The 27,353-nt window shown below is 42.5% G+C and overlaps 1 protein-coding gene across 2 annotated transcripts in view; it reads right to left on the reverse strand.

Moving 5' to 3' along the window:
* Positions 1 to 27,353, reverse strand: part of ITPK1 (inositol-tetrakisphosphate 1-kinase) — a 152,840-nt gene that overhangs the window by 5,296 nt on the left and 120,191 nt on the right. For both annotated transcript variants that reach the window (XM_054066884.1, XM_054066885.1), the window contains exons 6-10: positions 14,423 to 14,521; positions 12,468 to 12,508; positions 8,463 to 8,628; positions 6,203 to 6,270; positions 4,582 to 4,744 (exon numbers count right to left, since the gene is read on the reverse strand). In XM_054066884.1, coding sequence (XP_053922859.1) covers positions 4,582 to 4,744; positions 6,203 to 6,270; positions 8,463 to 8,628; positions 12,468 to 12,508; positions 14,423 to 14,521 — 537 coding nt within the window. The remainder of the gene's footprint in view (positions 1 to 4,581; positions 4,745 to 6,202; positions 6,271 to 8,462; positions 8,629 to 12,467; positions 12,509 to 14,422; positions 14,522 to 27,353) is intronic.

A 27,353-nucleotide genomic window follows, 5' to 3' on the forward strand; every position in this document is an offset into this window, starting at 1 on the left:
CAGACATGCAGCATACTGGTACAATATCTTGAAATGGATCTGAACTGTTACTGCATTACCTAAAATTGTTATTAATTTGATTTAGCATTCAGAGGCGACATATGATATTGGGTGTATTTAATGGGCTAGGCTGATTGTTTTAAAATGTCTGTAAAAGTATTCTGAAGGTGATTTGGTGTTAATACAGGAGACTGAAGCAATAAATAAGTTTAGAAGTCCCATGTGAATGCACACATTTACACAACAGCACATGAGCATAACCAGACACCACAAAGTAAACGCACATTTTAGAATACTTTCAGTGATGTGAAGTGATGCGATCACAGGGCACAAGAGTCCCTCAGATACATAAATAATTCAATTTTAATCTCCATTCTCCTGTAAAGACCAACCTGCTTCGTCAATAAAGCTCAACTTCCTAAAAAAACATAAGGTAAGAGGATAATTTCACTTCAAGATAAATGTGATGCTGGTGTATTTATAGTCCCAGTGTTAACTAATTCATTCTTATTTAGGCTGCTACATTGCTTTGGATTATATTGCACTTGGTCATAATTCTCCTAGGTACTTAACAGGTCACACAAAACACTAGCAATGTGAGACAGCAGCTCCCAGTTTTCCTTTTGCAATGGCCCTTAAACAGATTCACCAAACAAACCTGCCATTTCAAAATGTCAAGTTTCCCAGTGACCCACGTGATAATCCACTAGTTGTCAGGGCACAACTAGGACTATTATGGCTGGTCATGGGAGCCAGAACAAGATCTCCACCTCTTTGACAGAGGTGCTTGTTACGCTTTCTTGCTTATGTAAAAGCCATGGGATTAGCCTTCAAATCTACTCAGAGTGCTTCAAACACCCCGGGAATAAGCCATCTCCATAGTAACAGCTTTAATATTCAGCAAGGAGATTCATAGTACCCTAGAGTGTTTCATGTCTGCTCAGTGAAAACAAACCAGCATTGTTTGAGGGTTTGAGGGCACCTGGCAAACTCACAAAGAAGTTGCTTTAAATATTTAATAGGAATAAGATGGCCAGTTTCTCAGTCCTGAAATCAGCTGACGTTACAGTGGAAGGAAATTGTACGCATCAGGCAGGTTTCCCTGTGCAAGACCTCCGCACGCTGGGTGGAAAGACCCAAATAATTCTGCCTGGTCACTCCCATGAGTGTATCTCCACACTCTGGTAAAAAAGAAATACAAGGAAAGGAGAGAGAGACCCAGGGTGTCTCAACTCTTCAGCCACGGGATGTCTGGAGAAGGCTGCAAACTCTGTGGATATTGCCTTGCTCTGTTCACTGGTTGCGGCTGCAGACAAAAAGGCAATTGTAGGGCATCACTGTGCTGTGACAACAAGGAAATCAAGAAGGGCAGAAAAAAAATCACCTTTAGAAACTACTGGCAATGAATTCATGTTGCATAAGGAATCTGTGGGAGTTTTGCATGCTTTAAAGCATAAGTTGCATGCAGAAGGTATTGTCTTAGCACTGCCTACTGAAAACATTTTGTAAATGCTTGTCTATAAGAGGCCTAAATTTTGCTATGTTGAAAACAGTCTCCAGAGTCCTCTGGCTGAGCACAGATAGGAAGGAAGTCCACTCAGCAATGCAAGTATTGGAAACAACCACCTTCTCCCTTGACCTCTGCTGAGTCAAGAAATGCCTATAACCAGTTTTAAAGCTACCATTAGACATGCTACGATCTCACATGCTCTGGATTTTTAGGAGACTCTCTCCAATCTGGCACACCCTCTGCTTTTCTGGATCTTCCCTTAATCAGAGAGAAATGGATAGCCTATGTCCTGCATTTGCAGCAGCGTATTTACACACACAAAGGCACATCCAGATCTGATGCTTCCAGCTGCCACAAATATGCACACAGAACCAGTGGTTCACCTGTACTGGTGACAGGCTGCAGAACGTGTGCGCACAAGCTGCTGCTCAGGCGGGGTGAGCTCAGCAACTGCCACAGGACAGCAGGCTATGTGGAGCCTTTTCTCTCAGTTACCTGAGGTCAGACAAACATAAACCCCACATGATACGTGACTGTGCCTACAGTTAAAAAACTCAGCTGGTAACCACAGCTAAATATAGTCCTGGTGGTTTCCCATAGAACAGGAGACACAATAGGCCTTTTAGACGTTTATCTTTAAAATCTTTTTGAAGAGCTGCTGGCGCTAATGAAGCAGAAAACAGACAACCTCCCACAGGTACACCTGCTCTCAATTCTGATGCCAAACTAATCTCAGGACGACATCCAAGGAGTGGCAGGTTTAAATGAGCTTCAAACCTGGTAAACACAAAAGACAGCAGTCACGGAAGCCAAATCTCTGGGCTGTTGGACAAGGCTTCGGTCAGGCCTGGCCCCAAGATGCAGCTTAAGCTCCATGAAAGAGGCTGTAAATGCTCCTTTAAGGGCATCTCTTCCTCTCCCTTATCCAAAGCAGTGGTGCAGAGATATTGTAGCCGGTCCCCAAAGTGTTTAACTTGGCTTCAGTTTGGCTCTACTGTAATCCTTGCAGGACAGGATTACTTAAGGAAAAGGAGGATGCAAAAGCCCCTTCCGGGGACTGCACTGAGAAGGGAACAGTCAGATCCCACTGCTGATCCAGCCCACCAGTGACTCTTTCGAGCAGGGCTGAATGTGAACTTCTTAAGAGCAAGGTTCTGGTCCATCAATTATGCCAGCCCTTGAAGCTGCTCATCCTTTAAACATAATGGCCCTTGAAGGGAAATGCAGCTGCCCGTGCTGAACATGCTTTTGGGCAACAGCATACTCTGTGTTGAGATGTAACTTTTCTGCTGTATTTTACCCCCACTGCTTCTTCTCTGACCTCAGCAGCCCTTCAGAGCCACTCATCTCTCTTAGTTCTGATACTTTTTACAAATTTGAAGGCAGTTTTGTCTACTCCAGCCTTCCCTCTTCAATACGTATGGTCCCTCCTGCTATCCTCTAGACTGTCTCCAGCCGGTCTCTTGCAAGGCCTAAAACATTCTATTAATTCAGTGTCTCTTCTAAGAGCAATTACTGCGCAGATTGAAACACAGGACTTGGGCTGAATATCAAAACTGTTGCCTTAGGCTAAAAATACAGCAGAGCATGAGGCTGAAGGTAGTTCTGCAAACTTCTGCCACAACAAGAAGACATCACTCCTCTTTAAAGAGTGAAGTTTGCCACTAGTCGTTCCCCAATATGGACTCTTCAATATTTCAAGAAAAGAGGATTTTCAGTCTGTGCAAAGTACCAAATCCAAAACAATACTTGAAAATACAAACCCCCACAATTCCAAACCAAAATGCAGGATGCAGGATTGCAAAAAAATATCCTGCATCACTGACTACAAGACCCAGTGTCGGAAATATAATTCCATTCATACAGCTGATTCAGTTACATCTGACACCTAATTTAGGTTGTTTCACTGCTCTTGGCAGAAGACTGTTTTCACAGGTCTGCAGGTTGCATCAATACCATATGGCAGAACCAACCTGCAAAGCGACCCGAGAATAGCAGGGCTGGAATTTTAAAAGGAAGTTAGTCACTGTGGAGACAAGACAGGCAAGGTACTACAAGGCAGTTTTGGGATTGAGGACCTGGACTGAAAGATGAAGAAGCCTGGAGGCTCAGTGCAAGATCTCTAGATGTAAGGACATCTCACCCATACTGAAAATTCAAAGTTTTCAATGACAGGTCAAACAATCTGTAAAAGCCTGTGCATGTTTCTGGAAACACATCACAATTCAGGTAATGAAAAGAGATTCTCAAAGAGAAAAAAACCTACAAAGCAGAACCAAGTGAGATGATGTGTTTGTTTCCTGTGTTAGGCTACTGAATTTAGCACATTTACAGACCATCATTCTCTCCCATTATAGACACAACTCCTTTCAACAATTCCAGTGGTCAAGAAGCTTGTTTAGTTGTTTTCAAATAAATGTCACACTAAAAAAAAGTGGAGGGCAAATGTACCTATTTTCACATACTTTATTCTATCATTTTACTTCAGGATCCACTTATGAGAACCTGCCATGGTATTTACCCCTTTACAGCAACTTCTGTGCTACAATTTTAAGACAACCTTCAGCTTCCTGGTTTTGTTGCATTTGTGCACAAAATGTCTTTTCATGGGGAATCAACTCGTGCAGGAAGAGATTTTCAAGGGAACAGTTTGCTGCTTTCACCCCTTAACACTTTTAATGCCACAGAGCCTGGAAAAAAAACAAACCTTAAAAGTCTCTCCTAAAATATAATTTATTCTTCTTTTTATCTCCAGAACAAGGAACAGGCCCAGAAAGTCCAGGTCCCGGCATACCGTCCCATGCTTCCAATCCTGGGCATCGCTTTGCAAGGAAGGGCATGGTAGCCATGTTAAAGCTGGCCAGTAAAATTTGACTGTATGTCCTAAAAGCTAATATTTCAGTAGCACATTCTATATCTAGATTAGGGTTCTGCCCTTCCTGGATTAAACAGTATCTGATTTGGCTCTTGCTTTCCTGTCCCTGACGCAGGAAGCAATGATGGTGAGATGCTTCACACTAAGCACAAACTGCACAGTTTTCACAAAGCACAAATGAAAAGGCTTTTCTCACCTGGGAATGCATTTATATCAATGACCGCATGCTGCCCAGTCTGGTTGTTAATGATGATATCAATTCCAAACAGGGAAACTCCCAGAGCTTGCCGAAGTGCCTTAGAGATTTCCCGGATGACGTCGTCATTTGGCCGCTCAAATACCCCTTCAATTTTGTCCAGCTATAGCAGAAAAAGATCTATTACTATGGAATTCCAAAACAGTCTTTTTAGTGGAAAGATCAATTTTCAGAGGTTTCCAGGTGCATCTCCACCAAATCTAATTGCAGAGAACCAGTGGCATGAAACAGAGAAAGACACCAAAGAGAAATTGCTTTCATAATTCAGAATCCTACCTATACTGGAAGTTCACCTGCTCTAAAGGACCTAGTTCTTCCTCCTCCTAATGGTGCAGCTCTTCAAGAGACAGAGCAGTGCAGGAATGAATGGAGAATCAGATTCACTATTTTAAGTACTGTATCTGCACCTTAGAAACCAAACGCAGCTGATGTGTTTAACTCTGTGCTGCAAATATTACGGATACCACTCTGCTACTTCAAGGTCCATGTTAGAGGACTGACAAGCCAGACTCCTGCTGTTAGTTTTATCTGAGCCATACAATACAACTCAGCTAATATCTTCAGGACAGCAGCTAACTCAAATTTATGTTTTATACGGGTTTTCACGTATAAGTTATTCTACAAACATTTATTAGGACAAAAACCTCAGCTATGAGCGGAAGATGCAGTTGTTTCACATTTTAAACAACAGGTTGTACAGCAGAAGTGTCTTATGTCTACAGAAGTGTGTACGTGTAAGAGAGAGATGGCCCGTAAACCACAGGAGCGTATACTCTCTTTAAGTTTGAAAGTAAATTTGCCAAAAGGGATTTAAGACCAGCACAATTACAGCTTTAATATTTAGCATGCCCATTAGCGTTGCACACAAATTTAATCATTGCCAACTGTGAAACTATTCCCCAAAAGAGCTTGTGAAACAGAAAAGAATCTGGAGACTCAGAGATTGAATGGACCCAGTCCTGTAAAGTGACTTTCACAGCAGCTGAGTGCCTGAGAACTTCATAGTTTTCATGTGCACAAAGCTATTTAGAATGGCTAGTAAAGCAAGCATGAAACGGTGCAGTGAGCTGGCACTGTGGGACTCAGAAGACACCCAGCAATGGTCCCGTGGTCACAGCTCAGGTGTGCTTGCACTGCAGACAGCTGCTGGCCCTCTGTGGCCCTGCCCAATGCAATTTCTCTACTTGCGTTTTCACTGTTTGTCTTCCCTCACAGAACTGAGTCCTAGAAGGATGATTTATGCTTATTAAGTTCTCTGGACAGAAAAAGGCCAGGTATTTGCATTCAGAACCTCCTCCTTCCCCTTGCCTAGATTAGCTCTGGGGAATTTAAGCCTGGCAAGCAGCACAGGTCTGCCGCATCAGTGCTTCCTCACCGGAGCTCGGTAAGGAAAACCAGAAGGACACACAGTCATGTTGGTTCGTTGTACCAAACAGACCTCAGCCTGCAACACAGAAGCAGACAACTTGTGAAGGAGAGTCGCTAGCTACTACCACTTTGATAAGAAAGGTCTAGATAGTTTTTCGGCTGTGCTAGAGGTAAAAAGACCAAGTGTACTTACTGCTGTTAAGACAGATGAGGATTCTGGTTTTGAAACATTGTGGCTGTTGAAAAATATTGATTCTCTATCTGAAATTAAAAGCAAGTTGTAAATAACTTCGTATCAGATTTTAATTTCAAAAAAATTAGTGCAAAGAACAGCAGATGGCACTGCAGAACCGGGAATCCAGCCTGTATCCCTCCCGGTCAGCCCCTGCCAACCGGTGGCCTCTCCTGCCTGGCACAGAGCTGCTCACCCAGGCAGGGACCCATAGTCTGGTTACCCATCTTTTGCGGACCTCAGGACACAGATAAATAGGGGTAAACAGAAATCATTCTCCTTTCCTTCATCAGAGCCAATTAACTAAATTCAGAAAGATAATGAAGTTAATTTCTACTAACTTGCTGTACTCAAAGTGGCAGTTTCAATGGGAAGGCACGCAACAGAAGGAAGAAGCTGCATTCACCGCACGCAGGGTACACTGAGATCCCTGTGAACCTGGGGAGTGCACTGTCACCATGGAGGAAAGCAGCAAACTTCATTGTCAGGACCAACCCTCCCTTTGGAGACACCACAGGAATGCAGGAGACACCCTGAGGTGACAAAAGCACCCACGGTACCACGGTGGAAACCATGAGGAGAATTATACCAGCCCCACTCCCTCCATGCTGGAGGTTTTACTGGTGGGTAGAATCCACCAAAAGTCCCCCTGGGATTCCTACCACAGCAGACCGAAGGCACTGTACAGACAAGCCACATGGGAACACCCGGACCAAAGTATCATCATACAGGTGGCATCCGCAATAGAGTATTTCTGCTATGCTGGTCTCTCTGATAAGATATTTAAGAATAGCCATAGGGCCAGAAACAATAAAGATGCGGGAGCAGTAAAAAGCAAACCCAATCCCACTCCACAGTGTGACACCACTATATATATAACATATATATATAATTCTTGCATCTCCTCCCATTTAGAAAGGCTCTGTACTTTTTGATAGTCAGCTCTCCCAGAGTGCCTCACAGGCACCACGACTGCTTAATTGCTGGATCTGCCTTATCATGTGCCCGTAGCACAGCCTTCTTAAACTCTCTGACGAGGGTAAGGAAGCCAGACACTAATCCTAACTTGCCACAAAACTTATTTCTATGTGGGCTTCTAGACAACTTTCAAGCCTTACATCTTCAGGTGAGACATTAGCTAAGGCATTTTCAGAAAGATGCCTTAAATTGTTCTCTTCCAGCAGAATTACAGACCAACTGTCCTAAGAGTTTATATGAACACAGATTTTAGGCTGCTTAATTTGATCAGGGCATAGAGTAGACCTAAATGTAAATACAAGCATCCACACCTATAGTCAAGGACTATTACTGGGATCATCCTAAGCATATACTAACACAATACGTGTTTCTATGCAGAAAGCAATGGTGAGCACTCATGGACATACTAAGATCAGCAGAACGCACTAAGAAAAGCGACAAGAAAGTGGCACTTGTTAATTCATCTCCTTTAGTTTGATACCTTCCCTCCTCCCATCCCTGCCTTCTAGACTTGTCCAGTTGCAGTAGGTCATGCTCCCATCCATGCCCTGATTATTACTTATTCCTTCCTCCTTCTGAAGACCCAGTGAATGCAGTTCTCAGAAAACCAGCTTTTTTCCCATAAAGGAAATTTTAATAACCTTTAATGAAGAAGTGCTGCTGTCTAGTGACATATAGGAGTATTATTGTTCTCACAGACAAACCCACTCCTCTCTCCTCCCAATACAGCTGTTACCTACAAACCAAAGGACGCTTTCCATCAAGGTTTACAACACTGGCCTCAAATGAATAGAGAGGCTTGTTCAGAGGTGAGCACAAGTGATCTTTAATTTAAACACAAATATATAATCAAGGTAAAAATAGGGCCAGGAAGTTCTGAAATGACAGAATCAAGGAAATTCTCTCCCAAGCACATTTATAAGCAAACTCCGGAACAAATGACACGTGAACTCACTGTGAAATGACTCCCTATCCCCCTTTCCACATGACATAAAACACTGTTTCAAACAGGTAAGGCTCAGGTTACCATTGCATAAATATTTACTATACGAATGTCATTCCTATGTATTTTAGAGCAGATGAGTTATCTCCTTTCCTATTGAAATAATACAGAAGAGGAAACATGGTACATAAGAACCAGCTGCCTTTGATTCAGCAGCCTTTTCAAAGGCGTTTTTCTTTCGTGCCGTTTGCTGCCAAGGCTTTGAGAACTGATATTTCCTTTTAAATCAGCATAACGTACCTGAAATTCCTGCAGAGAAGTTCTTTAAAGATGGTCTTTTCACCACCGTGTAGGATTCCCCGACCACAAAGACTTTATACAGCACAGCATTGTGATTTATGAAGCTCTGAATGACACAAGGGGGACGAACAGCTTTCAGGCCCTCCTGGTTGAAGATGATCGCCATCTGGAAACATGCACACACTAGTTTTTCAATAATTTCATGCTTACCCACCCCCTGACTAACAGCAAGGGGGAACATCTACTGGTGGGTATATACTGCGCACGTGTGAGTTTCTTCTCAGTAGCTAGTCCTATTTCTTTATTTTTCATTTCAATGACATACAACTCTGCAAACACTACTGGCAGTGCAGCTTTCATTTTCAATGAACAACTTCTTCTCAGCTCTTTGAATTTCCATTTGCAGCGTAAGTCTCGAAGCTACTGAAACTGCAGGTGCAACAAAAGGGTAAAGTAGAACATTTGCCCAACACAAACCACAAAGTCTGTATTGAATATAAGTGTGTATCATGAGAACAACAGAAGGAACAGCTCTGTGTACTAACAACAGGAGTTCTTCCACACCTCTATGTTCTGTGGTTTGATTCAGTCCAGTAGTTGCCTAAGGACCAGGGTTTAACCCACACAATTAGAAATTTTTTTCAGGCTCTAGAAATTCTTGCTGCTAGCAAATGCCAGCCTAATCGTTTCCTTGGCTTGGTTTCACCATGGATAGTCCTCTTGAAGGGACTGGAACAGATATGTCAAAAAGGAAGGCATTTATAGCGTCTGAATGATGAACAACAGCTGCCTCCAACAGCATGGAAGCAGTGCTGCTAGTTGCATAGAAGTACTTTTATGAGCCAGCATTTCTTCAGCAAAAATTACACCGCTCTTTCCATTGATCCCTCCATTACCATGCTTATATGCATATATAATTATCATAACTGTGGTGCTCTATTTTACAGATTTGTTTTTGGAGTGTGGATGCTGCCACAGCTCCTACGCAGAACCAGCAGCAAGGATCATACTGGCACAGGTGACGAAATTACTTCATACCAGTGTGCCCGTACACAGCAGAGAAGATAAAAAGGTTTGCTCTCCATCCTCAAAAATCCCTGAAAGAGCTATGTGCTAGTTATCTGAATACTGACCTCTCTTTATTACTTCAGTGATCCTGGGTCTTGTTACCCACAGTGGAAGTAGGGCATGTCGGTGTTCAGGTAAATATACCTGTTAATATTTTCTCACTGGCCTGGTTGGGCTACTATTTCACTCAGGATGCAAGACAGTCCATAGAGGCTGAGAGAATTCCTCTGGGACCTACAGTGACTCTACAGCGATATACAAAATCGGAGTTTCCTGCCTCACTATGGTGCAGATGAGTTATATTGCTTGCTTGCTCTTTCCATGTGCTTCCAGACAGTTTTTGTGCTTTCTGAGATCAGCTGTACCTTAGCAAAGTCAGGGTTTTACAAAGAAATTTTACCACTTTGTGCTCTCTCTCACGTATTATATATGACCACTTGATGTATGCTGTACTTTCAGACTGAAATTTTGTTAATGCCTTAGTTCATTCTTGTAACAAAACTAGTAAATATAATAGGTCTTGCTGCTCAAAACCAAAACCATGGTAAATGATGTAGTGAGTACATATCCACAGTTAAAAGTCTGAGCACATTTTTGTTCTTATTCCTCCTTATCTGGTAGACCACACTAGAACACATAACTGTCTGCACAATGACTCAGTAGATTAACATTTTCTGAGTTCAAGTCAATGTCTGCATTCAGTATCTTCTTAGAGCACAGAGCAGATCTGTGAATGGTAACAACCTATGCAAGAAACCTACTCTAACCAGATTCACAACTGCAACATCATCATGATACCTCATCTGCCTCTCACTGGTGGCAAGAAGCAGTGTTCTCTTCCTCCTCCTGTGTAGACAGCTGGCTTTATAGCATCTACAACATCATATGGGCAAGAACTCTGCTGTTCCTATAGCGTTCTCTTCAAATATTAGATAAGCAAACATAAGATAAGCACCCTGTTTCAGAAGATCCAGAGTTTATCTCCTCAGCACAGAACAGACCTAGGCTCCTGGAAACCATGTAAAACCTCTCTTCAGCAAAGCTCTGTGCCAACAGCTCCATGATTAGCACACAACCCATATAGCTCTCAGTTATCCTGGTTCACTGCGATGTCTCATGGTTTTTAGCATGCATGAATACAGCTCCAAGAATCTGCTTGCAGGGTGCACTTGCTCTTTGTCATCTAGCACAGACGTGCTGTGTTTGGCAATAACATGGGAACAATACTTTATATCACAATTTCCAAACAGCACTCCTCATTATAAATGCAGAGCTCATGTGAAGGCAAAACAGAACGAAGAATTTGGCACCAAGAATTCTTACTGACAATAACCTTATGGAATTCAGTCTCAAAAACCACAGATCCTCCACCTTTTCAATCCTGTCTTCTCAGTACTTAGAAAAAGAGTCATTCTGGACACATTTCTTCAGGTTATGGGCCTTAGTGGTGTCTCATGGCAGCTTTACCAAAAGTCAGTTATGTTCTGACCTGTTGGCAGCCAGGAATGACAGCCTTCAGGAACCATCTCAGTTCAAGTCTAACAAATGGCTCTGGCAAAGTGGGCTCCAAGTTTGAGTACTGGATCACTCCTGAGAACTAAGCAACTCCAGAAGGGACAAATACTATGTGAAGTACCATGCAAGACTTCAAGCTTTTTTCCAGGGGCCCTCCTAAGTTCCTGTGATAAAGTGTAGCCTATAACTGTATTTTAAGCTAATTTTTGCTCAGAAAATGGAATTCTTGCAGGGGGCTGAGGTGTGTCTGTACTGTGTGAAAGAAAAGCAAAGTAAGATTCACCAGGGAAATGAAGTCCAAGCTTGACTGGACAAACAGTGGAAGGTTCATGCATTTCAGGTTGCAGTCACAGAGAAACTCCTGGCAGAAAAATCAGCAGGGAAGCTGGAGTCTTAATTCATTAACAATCCAGTCTACAAGTGTTCTTGGGAACGACAGCAAAAATTTATAGCAGCTGCTCCAGCAAACTAAGAGGACTGTCAGTTTGTAAAATGATCCGAGCTAAGGCCTGCATGAAAAAAGTCACTGCGTCTTTAAAAGGAAGTGCTGGTCACTCAATATTTCAGTTGTAGCCATTCTGCTTGTCTAGGTTTACATTTTATTTCAGGGCCTTCAGTTCCCAGAAACACTGCAGCAACATACTGCACGTTTCAGGAGCAGCTGGGAAACCCGGACCGATGAGCACTTTGTTAACAAAGGAAACCAGGCATTACGAGAGCCAGCAGCAAGGGCTGGATTCTCTAAACTGAGATGCAGTAACAGGAAGGCAGGAAGCACAAATGAAAAAGAATTAAAATAGGACTTGACTTGCCTAAATTTAGAGGAAGCTAGGCTTATAGGGAACATACTCCTTCCAGGAATAGACAACCATTTTAACTGCAATTGCTTTACGGGAAGGAGGGCAGGCAGCAGCCCTGTTCTTCCCACAGCTCTAACCACATTATTACAACTGAACATGCCTAGAAAACATCTCTATTTGCTATTCGCTTCCCCTCAAGGACAGGAACCAACTGCTTCATCTGCAGTACAAAACCATTTTTCACCTGTACCACATACAAGCTGGAAGAGAAACATGGTGGGGTGGAAACATCACTTAGTATGACCTCCCACTAAAGGAGAGGCTGAAGGCAATTCCTTGCAGACAGAGCTAAGAGGAGACTACAAAATGCTAGAAGCAACTAGTGATAGAAGCTAGAAACTGCTAAAAAGAACTTTCATATCAAGAGGTTAAAGTAGTACTTAACTTCATTTCAGATGTATCTGAAAAAATAATGGTGTTAAACACGAGGGAGAGGCAGGGGAAGGGAAGTTGTTTGGGCATAGCCCTTATTCTGCCTACTACAGGATCAGAAAGGACCAGATAAACCACCATAGAGGGACTGGAAGCAAGGACAAAACACTGCAAAATTTTTTTAACTCACCTCATGAGAGTTCGTTCCATGGGCCACTCTGGTTTTACAAACTGGGTAAATAAAAAAGAAAATACAATGTACCACTGAAACAAGACACACAAACCCCTTATAAATCCATGCCCACCCACATGTGCAAACACTGGAGTTTACCAGACCAAGGCACTGACTGTACCAGATACCAGTGACAGTCGCTTGAACAGCGTCCTAATCACTGCAAAGCTGAGCTTGCTCCAAGCCCTACTGTCTCAACTCCTCTCTGTAACTAAGGTGCAAGCAAAGGTCATTATTAGGACTGGACAGAAGTAAAAGTCATCAGCTAAGGAGTTAGTACCAGTACGGTATTGCCATCCTGCCTGCTCAGAAAGCATCCTCACAAGTACCTGATTTTACCTGAGGCTGAAGCTATTTTACAGGTACCACAAAATATCGCTGTCCTGAAATCAAGGCAACAGGGACACAGTTCCCTGGTTTTGGGGAAGAGCATGAACTCGAACAGGCTGAACCAAAGACAGATATATCATATTTTTTGCATAGAGAGGGACAAAAAAAAGCAGAAAGAGTCCTTCAGTTGTTCTTTCTCCCTCATATTCCTTATCTGTTCTGTATGTCCTGACTCTCAACTCTATCCTAAAACCAGTGAAAGAAAGAAACAACATACTCTTGCTAATATGAAACCAGAGAAGAGCTGAAGACCCAGGGCCCCCACATGATGACAAGAGCTGATGTTATTTATACGTTAAGCAGAGGAAATGAAAAATTGCAAGCAGTGAGGGGCTGGATAGGACAAGACTTCTTTGGGGGTTGTTGGAAGAGTCCATTTGCCAGGCAAGAGGACAGGCAGCTATGAAAAGCAGATGAGCTGCACTGGAGTCCAAAATAAATTGTAACTTTTGGGAAGTTTTATATGATGTCTCACATACACATGCTCTGGAGAGCAAGAGTGTTATGGAAAAAAAAGGAGGGGGGGAGAGAGAGAGAGAGAGAGAGAGAGAGAGAGAGAGAGAGAGAGAGAGAGAGAGAGAGGCGACATAAAAAGCTCTCTCACAATACTATGCTATATTAGCTTGCAGTGTTATTTTACGATTTTGTCATAATTTATAGGTTGATTCAGGCCTTCTGAATATATGGGCTATGCCCCTGACTACTGAGCACTAAGCCAGACTGCACTGAGAGGATAACGTGCATAGCTGTGGAAGAGGGGGACGACAGAGCCATGCAGCGGGCTTTACATTACAGCTTCACTAACGAGCTTCAGGAGACCTGCCTCATATGGGAGAGTGATGGCAGGGAGGGCAAAACATGCTTTTTACACACAACTTTATGTCTAAACCTTACAAATGAGGCAAGCCCGGAGGGAACAAACACCAACTAACCAGTTCTGCTCACTTTATACTGCAAGGAATCAAATAAAGGAATGAATTAAAGCAAAAGCCCCACAAAGAAACTTGCTACAAAGCACAAACAGTTCACAGCAACTGTTTGAGGCTGTGGGCCCTTGCAACCTGCTACCTATGGTAATTTTTACACTCTTTCTTCTGCCCTCTAAGATTATATTTGTAGCCTGAATGAGGGAAAGGAAAGGATGGGTGAAAAAAGGGAGCACTCAGCAGGGCAGTGATTTTTCTCAAGAAAAATAACGAACATAGCTGGCAGGAGAAACTTACTGCACAAGTTCAGGGCTAACTTTGTTAGAATAATTAGCATTTCCCAGGAATGTGTGTTTACTGTAGTGAGGTGTTTAAAGTAAGGAACATCAATAAAAGGCAAAATAAAAGCTCATCGGGAGAGGTTTTGTTCCAGAGTCAAAGCAGATTGCATCAGAGCCTTTGTTTCAGAAAGGCTTTGACATCCCTGACACCTTGGCAATGAAACCCACACTCCTACAGTGTTGGCTACATTTTGGGGGGTGCACGTGTAACATTCAGAACCGACTAGAAGCTTCAAGGAAAAGCCCATGTACATACTGAATGGGAATGCCAGTCCGTTCTTCTCTATAAGCTGCAAGGTATCTTCTCCACAGGCACTTGTCAGCTCCATAAAGGGCGGTGAACAGATCCTCTCATCTGCAAGACAAAAAAAAAAGACTCAAATGGAGATGAGGGGTTTAGTTTCTCAGCTGCATCATTACCATCTCTCTCCATATTAACTCCTTCTTGCAAGTTAGTTTTACCTTAACAGCTGATATTAAAGCACAGGAAAGATTATCAATCAGGCCTGAATTTGGGTTTCTGGAAACATTTCAGAAGATGAAAGGCACAATTTTCAGATAATCTAAATGGAAATATAAAGCCTATATTTTCACAGCTAGGCAGTAAAAACAATTGCCTGCTTAGGAGTACGCAGTTGCACAAGACTTAGCCAGTGAGGTGAAAAGCAACTGGGATCTTAGTTCCTAACATTAGGCCTTCAAGCATAGTCTTCTAAAGCATTTTACAAAAATCTAAATAGTCACCAAGTGTGGCTATAGCAGGCAGTCTCACAAAGCCATCATTACTGCATGTGGCAAATTCCAGTGTGGATTTACTTCAGCTAAAGTACCAGCTATGTAATATGTCCCACTGTCCATTGGGAGCTCTCTGCCTCCCAGTGAAAGCAGTGCTCATTTGTCCAGCAAAGACAGTCAGAGCACTGCTGAGATACTGAGACATCTTGGGGCAAGACAGTTTCAGTTAAAGTGAAAAAACACAGGAACCATGGTAAAATTTAACAGAGCAGGTCTGCTCCAGGGTGTTTCTGCTGATACGTGCTTGTTTGCATGGGGTTGCAGAAGGCTGGAGTAAAAACCCAGCCCTCTTAGTGACTCAGTAAGTTGAATTGCTCTAGGAGTCATGTCATGTTCACTGTAGGTGAACTTTGATTCCTCTAGGATTGCAGCAGGAAAGGGGAAAAGCACCATAGGACTCAAAATACTTGAGCATGAATCTCCACTGCTCAAGAGGGCTGGGTTGCAATTTCAAGTTCAAAGAGAACCTGGGCTTCAGCCACGGTTCTGGGACAGGTTCAGCAGACCCAGAGGCTTTCAGACAAAAGCTGTGCACACATTGACAAAGTAAACCAAGACCATTTTCCTTGCCCAGGTAAAAGCAACTATCCAACTTAAATCATCAGCGAGCAGTCTTAAATGTTCTGCCTCCATGGAGCTCTAGCTGTGTCAGGTCAATCGTGGAATCAGAAGTGAGTCATAACTTGTTAGCTGCGCAGTACTGAACTGTAATCCAGAACGGGTCTGCCAAAACTCATTTCTAAGACTTATTTCAAGGGCAACAGCATGACATCTTCCCCCAAAGAAGCAAATGGAGATCAGCACAAATGATGAGAGCAACTGTATCTGGCAAGCTCAAGTCACAGGTTTATATCAGCCAGCAACTTGTCTTGAAAATAAGCAAAACCTGACTGATATTCTATCCACATCTATCCAAACCGGGGAGGCTATCCTGTGCAGATGCTGCAGAAACTGAAAAGTACATGTAAACTAAAACCCCACCAAAATTAACTATATACTCTGAGAGAGACATGCATCCAGAAACTGTTTAAAGTGTTGTTTAGATTAATGCTTTTCACTTCATTATAAGTATACATTTATGATAGTCCCTCACACAGAAGAGAAAATTGAATCACTGAAAGTAACAGAGGCAAAACTTATATATATAATATTATATATTATTAAATTAGTATTAAATAGTACACATAATATTTTGGTGTATATCTCAATACATGCTTCAACACTCCAAGAATATATTAGAACTCTCACCATTAGCAACACTGTTGCTACAAGAAGTTTCCTGCAAAAAGAAAAGACCATTTTCATACAGCCTAAAAGGAGCAGAAAGATTGATGCTTTGAGGTCAGCCTCTACAAAGCTAAACAAAACATCCCAGACTTCAAAGCTTTCAGTTCGCTGCTATGAAAATAGAAAGCAGCATCCAAAAGTGACAGGTACTGTAATATTTACAAGCTTTTGCCAGAGCTAAAGTTCCTTACTTGGATGAATTTAAGGAATCAGATTTAGTTTACAGATACTTGGGAACAACTTTGGCTTGGCAGCCCTTCCACCCATATGCTTGAGCTCACAAATAACTTTGCCTTTCGAGTGCAGATGCAGAGGATGTATGGTTCCATCTCACTTCCCTCTGTTTCTCTCCCATGCAAACAGGAATGGGAGACAGGGAGGATTCTGCATTCCTGCAGATTACGTGACACTTGCATGAGGAGATGAAGGGGCAGACAGTAATTTCTTTGACTTTGTACTTACAAAAGACCACCTGGATCAACAAAGAGTAACAGAGAAGACTCTTAGCATCTCAAAGTGCTCCTGCTGACCTTGCACACCATTTGCATTTTCTTCACCAAGAAAGCTATTCTAGCTTACTGAAGCCCCTAAAACAGACCATTAATTCACAATCAGACCTGAGGACAAACAAACCCTTGCTAAACACAAGATTTCAGTATGGCCTACAGCTAGAAAGCTGCTGCTTTGAGTTTAATTGCACACACTGCAATTCTGAAAGTCGCCTCAGGGTTAAAAGAAAGCCCTCCAGCTACCAGCGATCAATCATCCTCTCTTCCTTCCCAGGGTGGCAAACACATGATGAAGCTTTCTCTCAACACCAAGCTCCTGTTATCAGAGTGACAGCAGTCTCAGCACACCTTCTTTGCACTGAGGTCCAGGACAGACCTAGTTCAATGGTTGAGGGTCAGTCTCAATAGCAGTTTACATTAGCATAGAACAACACCACACATCCACAAAGTGCAACCAACACCTAGTGGTGCATTGAACCCTCCCCTCTCTTCCTGCCAAGGTAAGCTGCTTTAGAAGGATCTTACTGATCAGCTGTGGTCAGCTGACCCTTGGCCGCTGTCAGTGCTTCTTCATAAAGCAGTAGTGACCAGTCATCATGGGAAACCATTGATAAAAAAGGACAACAATAAATATAAACCCAAATAAACGTAACAGCCCAAAGGTGAGAATGGGAGGCATGAGTCTGGTTCCACCTCTGACCCTTTGTATTGACAATACAGCCTAACTCTCCAGTTTAAAACCAAGCAATACTCTCATTTGCATCAGAAAGCCTTAGTGTGGATGAAGCACTTCTAAAAAAGCAGTCTGAACTAATAAAATATGGGGCTACAGTCATGGCATGACTCTCATGGAGCTGCATTAGCTGTGCAACACTAGCGAGAGTGACTCTGTATTGTGTCGTGACACAGAGCTGATAGAAGCCAAAACACATACACAAGGAGCCAATGCTGTTGCTCTTCTCCCATTGGTACTCAGTTCTGAGCTGTGCATTGGGATGGTGCTAACTGGAATAGACGTCTAAAACAGCAAGTTTGGAATAGGCTCTGCCTCATCTTCCATCCTTGGCTATGGATAAGTGCCTCTAGTTCCCAAGAGATTATTACAAATTCAATTTCTATGCTTTCCACTTTGGATCTGAAACTAAAACTCGGGCACTTTGTCCCTCCTCTTGGGTACATACATTGAATCACACGATAAACAGATAATTTTAACTATTAACCTCATCTTTGTGCAGCCTTTTCTGAACCAAAGATATCAGCTGGAAAAATCTCTCTGTAAGTCAAAGGATGTTGTGATATAAGATGTTGTACAGTTTTACAGGGCACACTTCTTTCTTCTCCTAAGCGCCTGGTAGTCCCTTAGAGACATGCCTTTGAACAACAGCCAGGACTCCAGATGGACCATGTCAGGTCCAGAACTGCCAAGTGAACAGCAATAAAGACAGACTCTTCAGATTAGTAGAGGGTTCAGACAAATACCAAAAGTATCTCCAGCATTTCTGTTGTTAGAAACAACACATCATAATTAAAAGCCAAAATGTCATCACTGTGTTCCTCCCCCATCTTTGCCCTCATTTTTATTGTATGCCTTGGCACAAACTTTGTGGTGTCTGCTTTCTATATTTTCCTTAGATTTTTCTCCCTCTTCTTCAAGATTATCTAATCTTGTAGGGAGCTCCTTCTCACCTCTTAGTCACTTTCTGCACTTTTTTCTCATCCCCATCCCCATCTCTTCTCTATGCCAGTCTTTTTTTTCAACTGTCATTTCTATTCTTCCACAGCTACCTGCACTTTATGCCTCCCTCACTTTTGAATGGAGATCACAGCTGGGATCATGTTCATCAAACACAGGGAAGGCATTTGCAGTGGGACCTCTGAAGACATCAGGGAAGCTGGCACTAGCAGGTCGTGGAAGATTAGCAGTGATCACATCACTCCTGCTCTGGGACGAGCTTTGTCAGAGCATTGCTCCATTCCCATGGAGCAACACCGTTATGAAGGTGGAAAACATGACTGATAAAGGCCGGTTTAGTGGATGAGTAACATATTTAACCAACCAGAGAGAGGTGAAAGAGTACTCAAACCAGGATATTGGTGCCAAGCAGGGGATTATTCTGGATGAAGTTCAACAATAGTGATAGGAGAAATGGAATGTGAAGAAGGGGAAGATACAGAATAAATACTGGCTGGGGAAAAAAGTTTTCTGGCAGTGAGAACTGGTGGAAATATTTATGCTTGGGACTTGCTTTAGTAAGAGACGTTGAGCAATGATCCTCTACCCAGGGCTCGCACACCACTGGTGGCCTGCAGACAGACTGCCAAACAGCACACCAAACCCTCTAAAAGGAAGAAGGCACAAGAAACTCAGCACTGAACACACACTCCCATTCAGTAGGTAGGCAAAACAGGCAGAGGTAAAATAAGGGTGGTACATGGTTGTTGTCAGTTGAACCAAATCTTACATGCTAGTAAATGGAAACCACTGTGACACGGCTGTATAAAACCATCCCTAGATGGTCTGCGGTGAAGGTAGATAGATTGTCCTTGCACTATAAAAGGTTGAGAAGTACCAACAAAGAGGACAGCTGTGAATCATTGTAGGGAAAAAAAAACACCATTACAACAGAAGAACCATAAAATAGTTTCTTATTCAGATTTCTTTGGTCCCTCGACCACATTTTTTTGGTCTCAAAATCCCTTTGATTTTGGGGAGTTTAGACAACAAATAACCAACTGCATATCCAATGCTCTGTATTCCTAGATCAACAAACTGCATGTACTTGTCTTCAGAAGAGGAGTTTAAAAACAGAGTTCATGGTCATCTGTGAGGATAGCTCAAAACCTGTGGCAAGAAACAAAACCATGAGGAGGCCACTGGCTATTAAACTTCAGATTTACAGTCTCAACATGTCTCCCTACCTTGTAATTCACTATTCTTCATTTCTTAATCTAGGGATAGGAAGCAGAGCAGACAGGCTGAAGTACAAGTATTTATTCTCAGCACCACCAACCTCTTGCCACAAGACCATGATGCAACCACCAAATATGTTCTATCTCTCAGTTCTCCTTTGCAAAGTGGGGAGAAGGCTTCATCTCCCCTTGGCAAAGGAGGCTTTATGAAGCTGGTTTAAGGAGTTTCAGGAAGAAGATTTTTCAATGCTACTAGAGTCATTACAATAGTTAAACAAACTACCTGTTTGAAGCTTCGCTCTGAGCATCACGAACCAAAATCCTGAGAGTATTACTGAAAAAACATAAACCAAAAGGGGTTTCCTCAAGAATATCCTGTCTTCTGGCCACACTGAATACCATCTTTTTAGCAGCATCTTCTCTGTTTACACACAGGAGGCAACAGGCGCACCAAATAAGGGACATGCTGAAAAGAATCCATGCAGACAATTTCTGAAACAGGTGGTTGAAGGATGTGGTTTGTCAAAGGAGTACAAGAGGAGGCCTGGAGTCCCCTGGGTATCCAACAAACTTGGTCCAAGGCACATGAGTGTGTGATCCGCTAACTCTGCTTAGCAATTACAAACGAAGCACAGCTTGTGCCTGAGTTTCTCCCTGTGGCTGGAAAAGTTGCCAGGATTATTTCTGAAGAAACAGGGTACATGATGCAGATTGCACAATGCTCTGCACAGAGAAGTGACAAATTTGCTCCTTACAAGTGCTGGTCTCTGCTGTAAACACCCTTAAGAGAAGGAGAAAAGCATACGTGTCAAAATCAGGACTGGCTCAGGTCAGTCACCATCCTGCGCTCATGAAGCAAATGGTAAGGCTTAAGCTATCTGAAAGGTTTACAGCAGATCATATCAAACTCTAAACTTCCTACTTTGCTGAGAAAAAGCACTCTTTAATAGAATAGTTGGCTCTGTGATTTGAAAATGCTTAAGCCTCTTTAAAAATAAATACATTTTCAATAAACTGAGTTTCACTGTCGTTTACACCAGCTGCACTGCTGCATTTTACTCCTGGGAGAATAGAGCAGATGCACAGCCAGGGCAACGTCTAATACAGCAAGGTGAGGAAACTGAACTTCCAGCTCACCCCTGCCTCCTAAGTTCATTTTCAACCAGAAAAACAACCAACAACACAGAGAAGCTGGCAGGAACTTCTTCTAGTATGCCACTGAACCTTACCTTGAAGGTATCTTAATTTAAATCACCACATGACTGGAGTTTTCTGCACTCCAGAATCCCTTTAATCACTCGAATTTATCATAGCTTCGGACTGTCACTTCTACTAAGGTCAAAAGTTGGTACATCAAGGAGTCAGCCAACCTAAGCCAACCCACAATCCACAATTTCACAGCAGCCCACTCTCAATCACCTGTAAGACCCCCTTCCTCACTCCTTACTTCAGTGGATAATTTCTCAGTTGAAGCTTCATAACCCCACAACCTTATTCATTAAAAAAACAACTTTACAGAGTAGTCAATCAGATTTACTCTAGTACTTGTAAGCCCTATTAACAATACTCTCAAGTTGTCTTTCCTTCCCCTCAGATGTGTGTGTGCATGAGGAATACTGGCAGAACAGATTTAGCTCAAATGTAGATTGATCTATACTCATCACTGAAAAGTAACCCATAACCGAATACCCAGGTGTTTGCATCTTACTTTTAAGCCTGTGGGTGGAAAATTCCAGTACTCATGACAGAGCAGCTGTATTAGGGGACCATTCGGCAGCACATTCCAAAGACACAAGAGGGCAGAGCAGACTCAGCTTTGAGGGTACGATTTTAACCTTACTCAAGCTTGACATACAAGGAATTGTGCACCAAATATCCATGGTCAATCTGCAGACCTACTGTCTCCAATTCTAATAAAGTAGTGATTTTGATGTGTCTAGGCAGCGAGCGAGGAAATCTCACAACTGAATAGAAATAAAAAACTATTCAAAAGGTTCTCAAGAACTCACCATTCCCATACAATTTAGAAGTGCTAATAATGGGTTTTGAACATGAAGAATTCAGCTTGGATTGGAGAAAAACGAAAAAAAGATAAAGCGGAAATAAAGGCAAAATGAAACCAACTTAGCTATGGTCTGTACAGGATCCTCCCTTACCTTTTAGATCTAGATTTTCATCTTATACCCACTTTCCCCAGGGAGCAGGATGCTCCTTTCTGATTCTCAAGAAAGGAATTCACCTTTGACTGCTGATCTCCTGGGTGCTCAGGCTGAAAGAGGCAGGTTTTGCAAACAAGAAATTCAACTTTCTTGTGGTGATGGAACCTCACAGGTACCTAGCAGCAGAGGAGTACAGCTACAGATGTACCTTCAGTTAAAACAGACCCGTGGTGAAAAATGTTCACTGACGCAGCCCAACAAAACAAGCTCACGGCAATATAACAAGTTAAGAGGTAAAAATATTATCTCATTCAGAAGACAGAAGAAAAGCCTGGGAGATGTGTGTTCATCATCAAATAGCCTCACTTTTCAGTAGGTAAGAGCAGTTATGCACTACCTTGCAAATGCAAGGAACAGGAAGCTTTGAAGTTTATACACAAAACCTAAGGCCTGTTTCCTGCAGTTTGACAGGATTATCCAAGAGACTGGGCTATCTAACAATTCCAATTTAATCTCCTCCACTGTTCCTCAGGTTTCTCAGCAGCACCACACACAAAAGTTCTTAAGGAAGAACTCTGGCATGCCTGACTACAGAAAAAGGAGAAGGAAATAAACCTTTCAGTGCATCTTAGACCCTGGATAAAGAAGAATGTTAGGCAGAACTCTCTTATAAGCAATGAGGGAGGGTGGGGAAAATCTGCTAGAAAGGCTTTTGTTGGAATGGCAATTCTTATTCCTTAGAGCACTGAAACTATATCAGAACTTGAGGAATCATTTTATAGGCTAGTGTTTCCAATGTTACAGGAAAAACTAAACCAACTTTCCTCATCAATAAGAAAAATTAAAGGGATTGTTTGGCAAGCTCAAAGAAGGCTTTATCTGCATTTTTACCCCAATAATGTCACACTCAGAACCCTAGCATTGAAAATACTGGTATCTGTGAAATCCCAAAATCATTTGCAGAACAGAGACAATGCAAAAGCTGCTCTGCATGTCTGCCCTGTATTAAAACACAAATGTTAGGTTCAGCGTGAATATCTGAACCTTGATTAAAGCCAACTCAAGTGTCTCTAAACAGCAATTTGTTTCCGTTGTTTCTTATGCTTACCCATATATGTTGGATACAGGACTGACAGTGAGCACTGCTGTTCTCACGCAATGGAAGTCCCTGATTTTAGTACTCTTACCAACATGGACTTCCCTGGTACACAGAATGAGTCTCAGAAGCAAGAAGCAGTGTCCAAACTCCTTCCTCTGAAATATGAAAGGTACGCTCCTTACTGATTTTATTTGCACGGAACTCTACTGACTTAAGTGAGTTACTTCCTCTCGGCTGAAGAATCAGTCTCTCTGTTTCTTATACGGATTACATTGTTTAATAAAAAAGAAAAACACCACTGAGTTAGTTCATAGCAGGGGGCATAATAACAGACATTGCACAGGCAGTTTTTTCTTGTCCATGTTCATTTACAGATGTTAGAGTACCCAGAAGAGTAGAGTCCACTGAAGCTCTTTATAGTTCTAATCTAAGAGGGTTGATGGCCCTTAACCAGATGAATTTAATGAGCTTTTGGAAGCTAAATCCTGGGAGAGACTACACAATGCATGTTCCATGCTTTCAGTAAATACCACCTCCAACCTATACATGCTGGGTCAGAGGCAAAGCAGCAGCTCACAAGGAGCGTGAAATAGTGACAAAACTCCCTCTAAGGCACAGAAGCAGGGACACGCTGGCAAGGGCATGGACAGCATCAGACGACGATGCCCAGATCAAGCCTCAGTAGCACAGGAAGACAACTGCAGCTGTGCCCCAGCTTGAGCGGTGGAGGAAGAGGGCTTTCAGCTCCTGTTCCATGCCACCAATGACAGGGAAAACAGGAATAACTACCTGCATTTTATTCCTATACATTATTCCTATACATATGTTCACATGTATGTGAACACAAAGTGAAGTGCAATGGATTACACGCAGATCTATAAAACACAGCAAGTTCTTGGGATAACACTGAATAATAGGAAAGGCGTATCACTGCTGCTGCATCGCTGAGTAGGGCTGACAGCAGGCCCTGTGGCTCAGTATCTCCAGTCAGCTACATTGTGGGTCCACCTCTGTGTTGTGAGGTCAAAAGGATTTTCCAGAGACTTTGGCAACCACTGATTTAATTTGAATTTCATTACGTAAAGCTTCCCAGAACACAACTATACAATAGCAAAGCATTTCTTACTGCCCTGCGGATGAAACATGATATTTCAATAACAACAGTGGAAAGAACTGTTTAGTCTGAAACAAACATATATTTAAATAAGGAAAAAGAAATGTAAGCAGACACTTAAATATCTACTCAACAGCTTATGCAAATGATCATCAGTCTCAAGTTTACATGTAAGGTGGGAAACAAGAAGGTAACACCTTGCACTAACACTGTCTTTGCACAGGCTGGCAAACTTCTGTAACAGATGGGGGTCTTTTACTTTTTACACTGCTTGTGGTTCAGAGCTTGCACTTTGTGGTGTGGAAAGAACAACACTAAATTAATGGGGTTTTGTATTAGAAATGTATTTTCAAATGAAGATTTTAAAGAAGACTTATAGACAATTCTGAAACACTTCAGAAGATCATAACTGTGAAACTTGCTTCTGACCTTGAAGGATTCTGCTCTGCACTTGTTTGTGATGGTGTAACTGGGGTACAATGCACCAACCGAGGCTGCTGCCCACTGCAGGCACTGGTGTGATTTGATGTTTTTTCCCAAGTGTGGCGGATATGCCCCGCTCCCAAACCAATGAGAAGAAATAACTTCTGAGACAAACAAACTATGTGTATTTTAAACAACAGAAGGAAAAGAGCTAAGACCTATCTACATGGGAAAGCTTTGTTGGAGTATGTTTTTCAGTTATAATTATGCTAGCATTAATATAGCAAAGGAATGCACATGCATCACTTTGTTTACATTGGATTAGTTTCTTTCCTTAAAAAGTCTTCAGACAGCCCTGTACAGTTTTCTTCCTAAACAACTGCAAAATACTCTGGGTGGATAATGCAGGGAACAGCATTCCCACACTGGATCCCAGATGATCAGAATACTATGCAACACCTGCGAGAAGTTATTGGGAGGCAAAGACCAGCAATCCTTATCCACTACCCTGAAGCTGCTTTAGGGAGCTGACACAATTTTCACACTGCTGATGGGCTTCAAGGAGGAAGTCCTCTACACTGGGATTCTGACAGGCACCATGAAGAAAAGGGAGTGGCCACTGAACTGGAAGGAGCATGTGTCCAAGCTTGGTGTTTCTGTGAATGGCATCTGCCAAGATGTCAGTCCTCTAGCAGTATCCAAAAGAAAGTGGTTTCTATTTCTGTTTTCTCTTGCACTGTGAGGCTGGGTCTTTGGCCCTATTTTTGGTGCAATCGATGCCCGAGTACCTGGCTTGATGCTGGGCACGTCAAGTAACAAACAGCAGCCAGAAGCCTCTTACTCCCTGAAGACCTCAATGCTTCAAAGCAGCAAGTTCAGCATTTGATCTCCTTTTCAGGAGGGAGATGGCAATAAAAAGGTAGTGGGAGGGAGGACAACTCCACCAGAGCAGAGTCCCTGGTTGACATGTCAGCATACACAGGAGCACTAGGAGCCTGGCACCCTGTGACAGGAGCTTCCCAAGTGTGGCTGTGAGCTCCCAGAAGCCATGGACAACCATGACAGAAAGGGGAATTCACCGCACTCAACTCCAGCCTGTCTGGAGCTGTTCGCGTACCAGCATAGTCAGTGGAAATGGGCACGTTTGGACAGTGATTTAACTTATACTTCTGGGCATGTGCCCACTGATTGCAGAAAAACACAGACTCTCAGTACTGAACACAAATGCAACTTCAAGTTAGATAGTGTCAGATGCAATGAACTGCCCTTTGCTGCCAGACAATTACCTGCACAAGCACCGTTGCTGCAAAGCAATCTTCCTGTTTTCCTGAAATGTGCATTCCTCTCTTGCAGGGAACAATGCTGACCTGAATAGTCTGAATGCGCAAAGAAATACGTATCATTTTCTGGCCTTAACTACTACACTTCCTCCTAATTCATGAACCTGCTACCATCTCCTGTCAAAGCAGTATGACAGCAAAGGTAGAGATGTCCACATGTAGAAACACCCTGAAGGAAAGCCCAGGAAGGAGAGCTTGCAGCCGATTTCCTCAGTTTATATCTAGAAGCACGGGCCAAGACAAATGGTCTTCTGAATCATATCCTCTACTTTGGCAAAGATTAGCTCCTAAACAAACTTATTAGTATAATTTTACTTGTTTAAAAGGGAGTGCAAATACTACCCTGGTCCATCTGACTGCATGTGTCCCTCTGGTTTCATCTCAGGCTCCTCAGCACAGGCTCACTGAATCTTTTGCTTGTAACAACATATTAGCCCTAGATTACACCTCCTGCTCTTGCATAACTGATTAGTATGGACTCATAGAGTGAAGGTAATCTTTTTCCTGTGTATCTCATTGTACCATTTTGGGCTGGAGGGAGCTGTACCAGCCTCTGCACATAGTTCCCATCTGCTGACATAAAGACCAAATATAATGAGGAGCCCTTTTTTTTTAAATTGGTTTATCCATTTAAGACAGCTATCTCTGTGATGCCTAAAATGAAATATTTAGGATTTAAGGTGCATAGGAAGCACTTTCCCTAAAAGCCAAAACATTCTAAAAAGTGCTATGTTTTCTACATATAATGGCCACTTCTTCATTTATCTTTTCTTTATCCCTTCCCTTTTATGAATACAGCAAAACATTCACTGTCTAGGCCCTCTCATTCTGGGTGTCCTCTGGTTAAAGGACTGCACCCAGGTCTTCTCACACATTGCTGGTTGTCCCTTTTGTCCAGCCCAGAGTCCCACCTGCTCTTCTAACCAACGACTCATCTCTGCTGCTATCCCTAATCTTCCCATTCCCACCTACACTACCATCTTGCCAAAAATTTTCTCAAGGATAAAGTCCTTCTGTGACGTTTCTAAAACCAGGTGCTTCCTCAAGCTCTCTGCCAAAACTCAAGCTTATACAGTCACCTTTTCCTTTCCCCGTGTGGCTTGATCATTTTTACATATGTCCTCATTAATCTATCCAACAAATTGAAAGTTGTAAAGAAATGTCTTACATTCACTAGTCTTCTCAATTAAGTATATAAGCAAGAGTCAAGTAATACCTCAAGACGTCAGTAGGAAGAAACCTCACATATAATGAAGGAATCGAAGAAAACTGAGCTACAGTATAGCTGCAAATTGGACCATTAAGACAACAGGCACTGAGTGGGTGCAGGGAGCAGCTTATGAAGCCCTTTGACCTCCTGGTCAACTGTCTACAGTTTCCCAGACATTCTGCACCTACACCAAGAAGTACAGGGGATGCAGACTCCTAGAAGGGCAGATTGTACCATATCTACCCCTTAGCTACTCAACACAAAGCAGGCTCGGAGCCCTGCAAATTTGTACTTAAATAACAAGGGTTTCTCCTTTCCCAACAGCCAGTGACAGGATCCAC

The sequence above is a fragment of the Cuculus canorus genome, chromosome 5 (genome assembly GCF_017976375.1).
Source record: "Cuculus canorus isolate bCucCan1 chromosome 5, bCucCan1.pri, whole genome shotgun sequence".
NCBI lineage: Eukaryota > Metazoa > Chordata > Aves > Cuculiformes > Cuculidae > Cuculus > Cuculus canorus.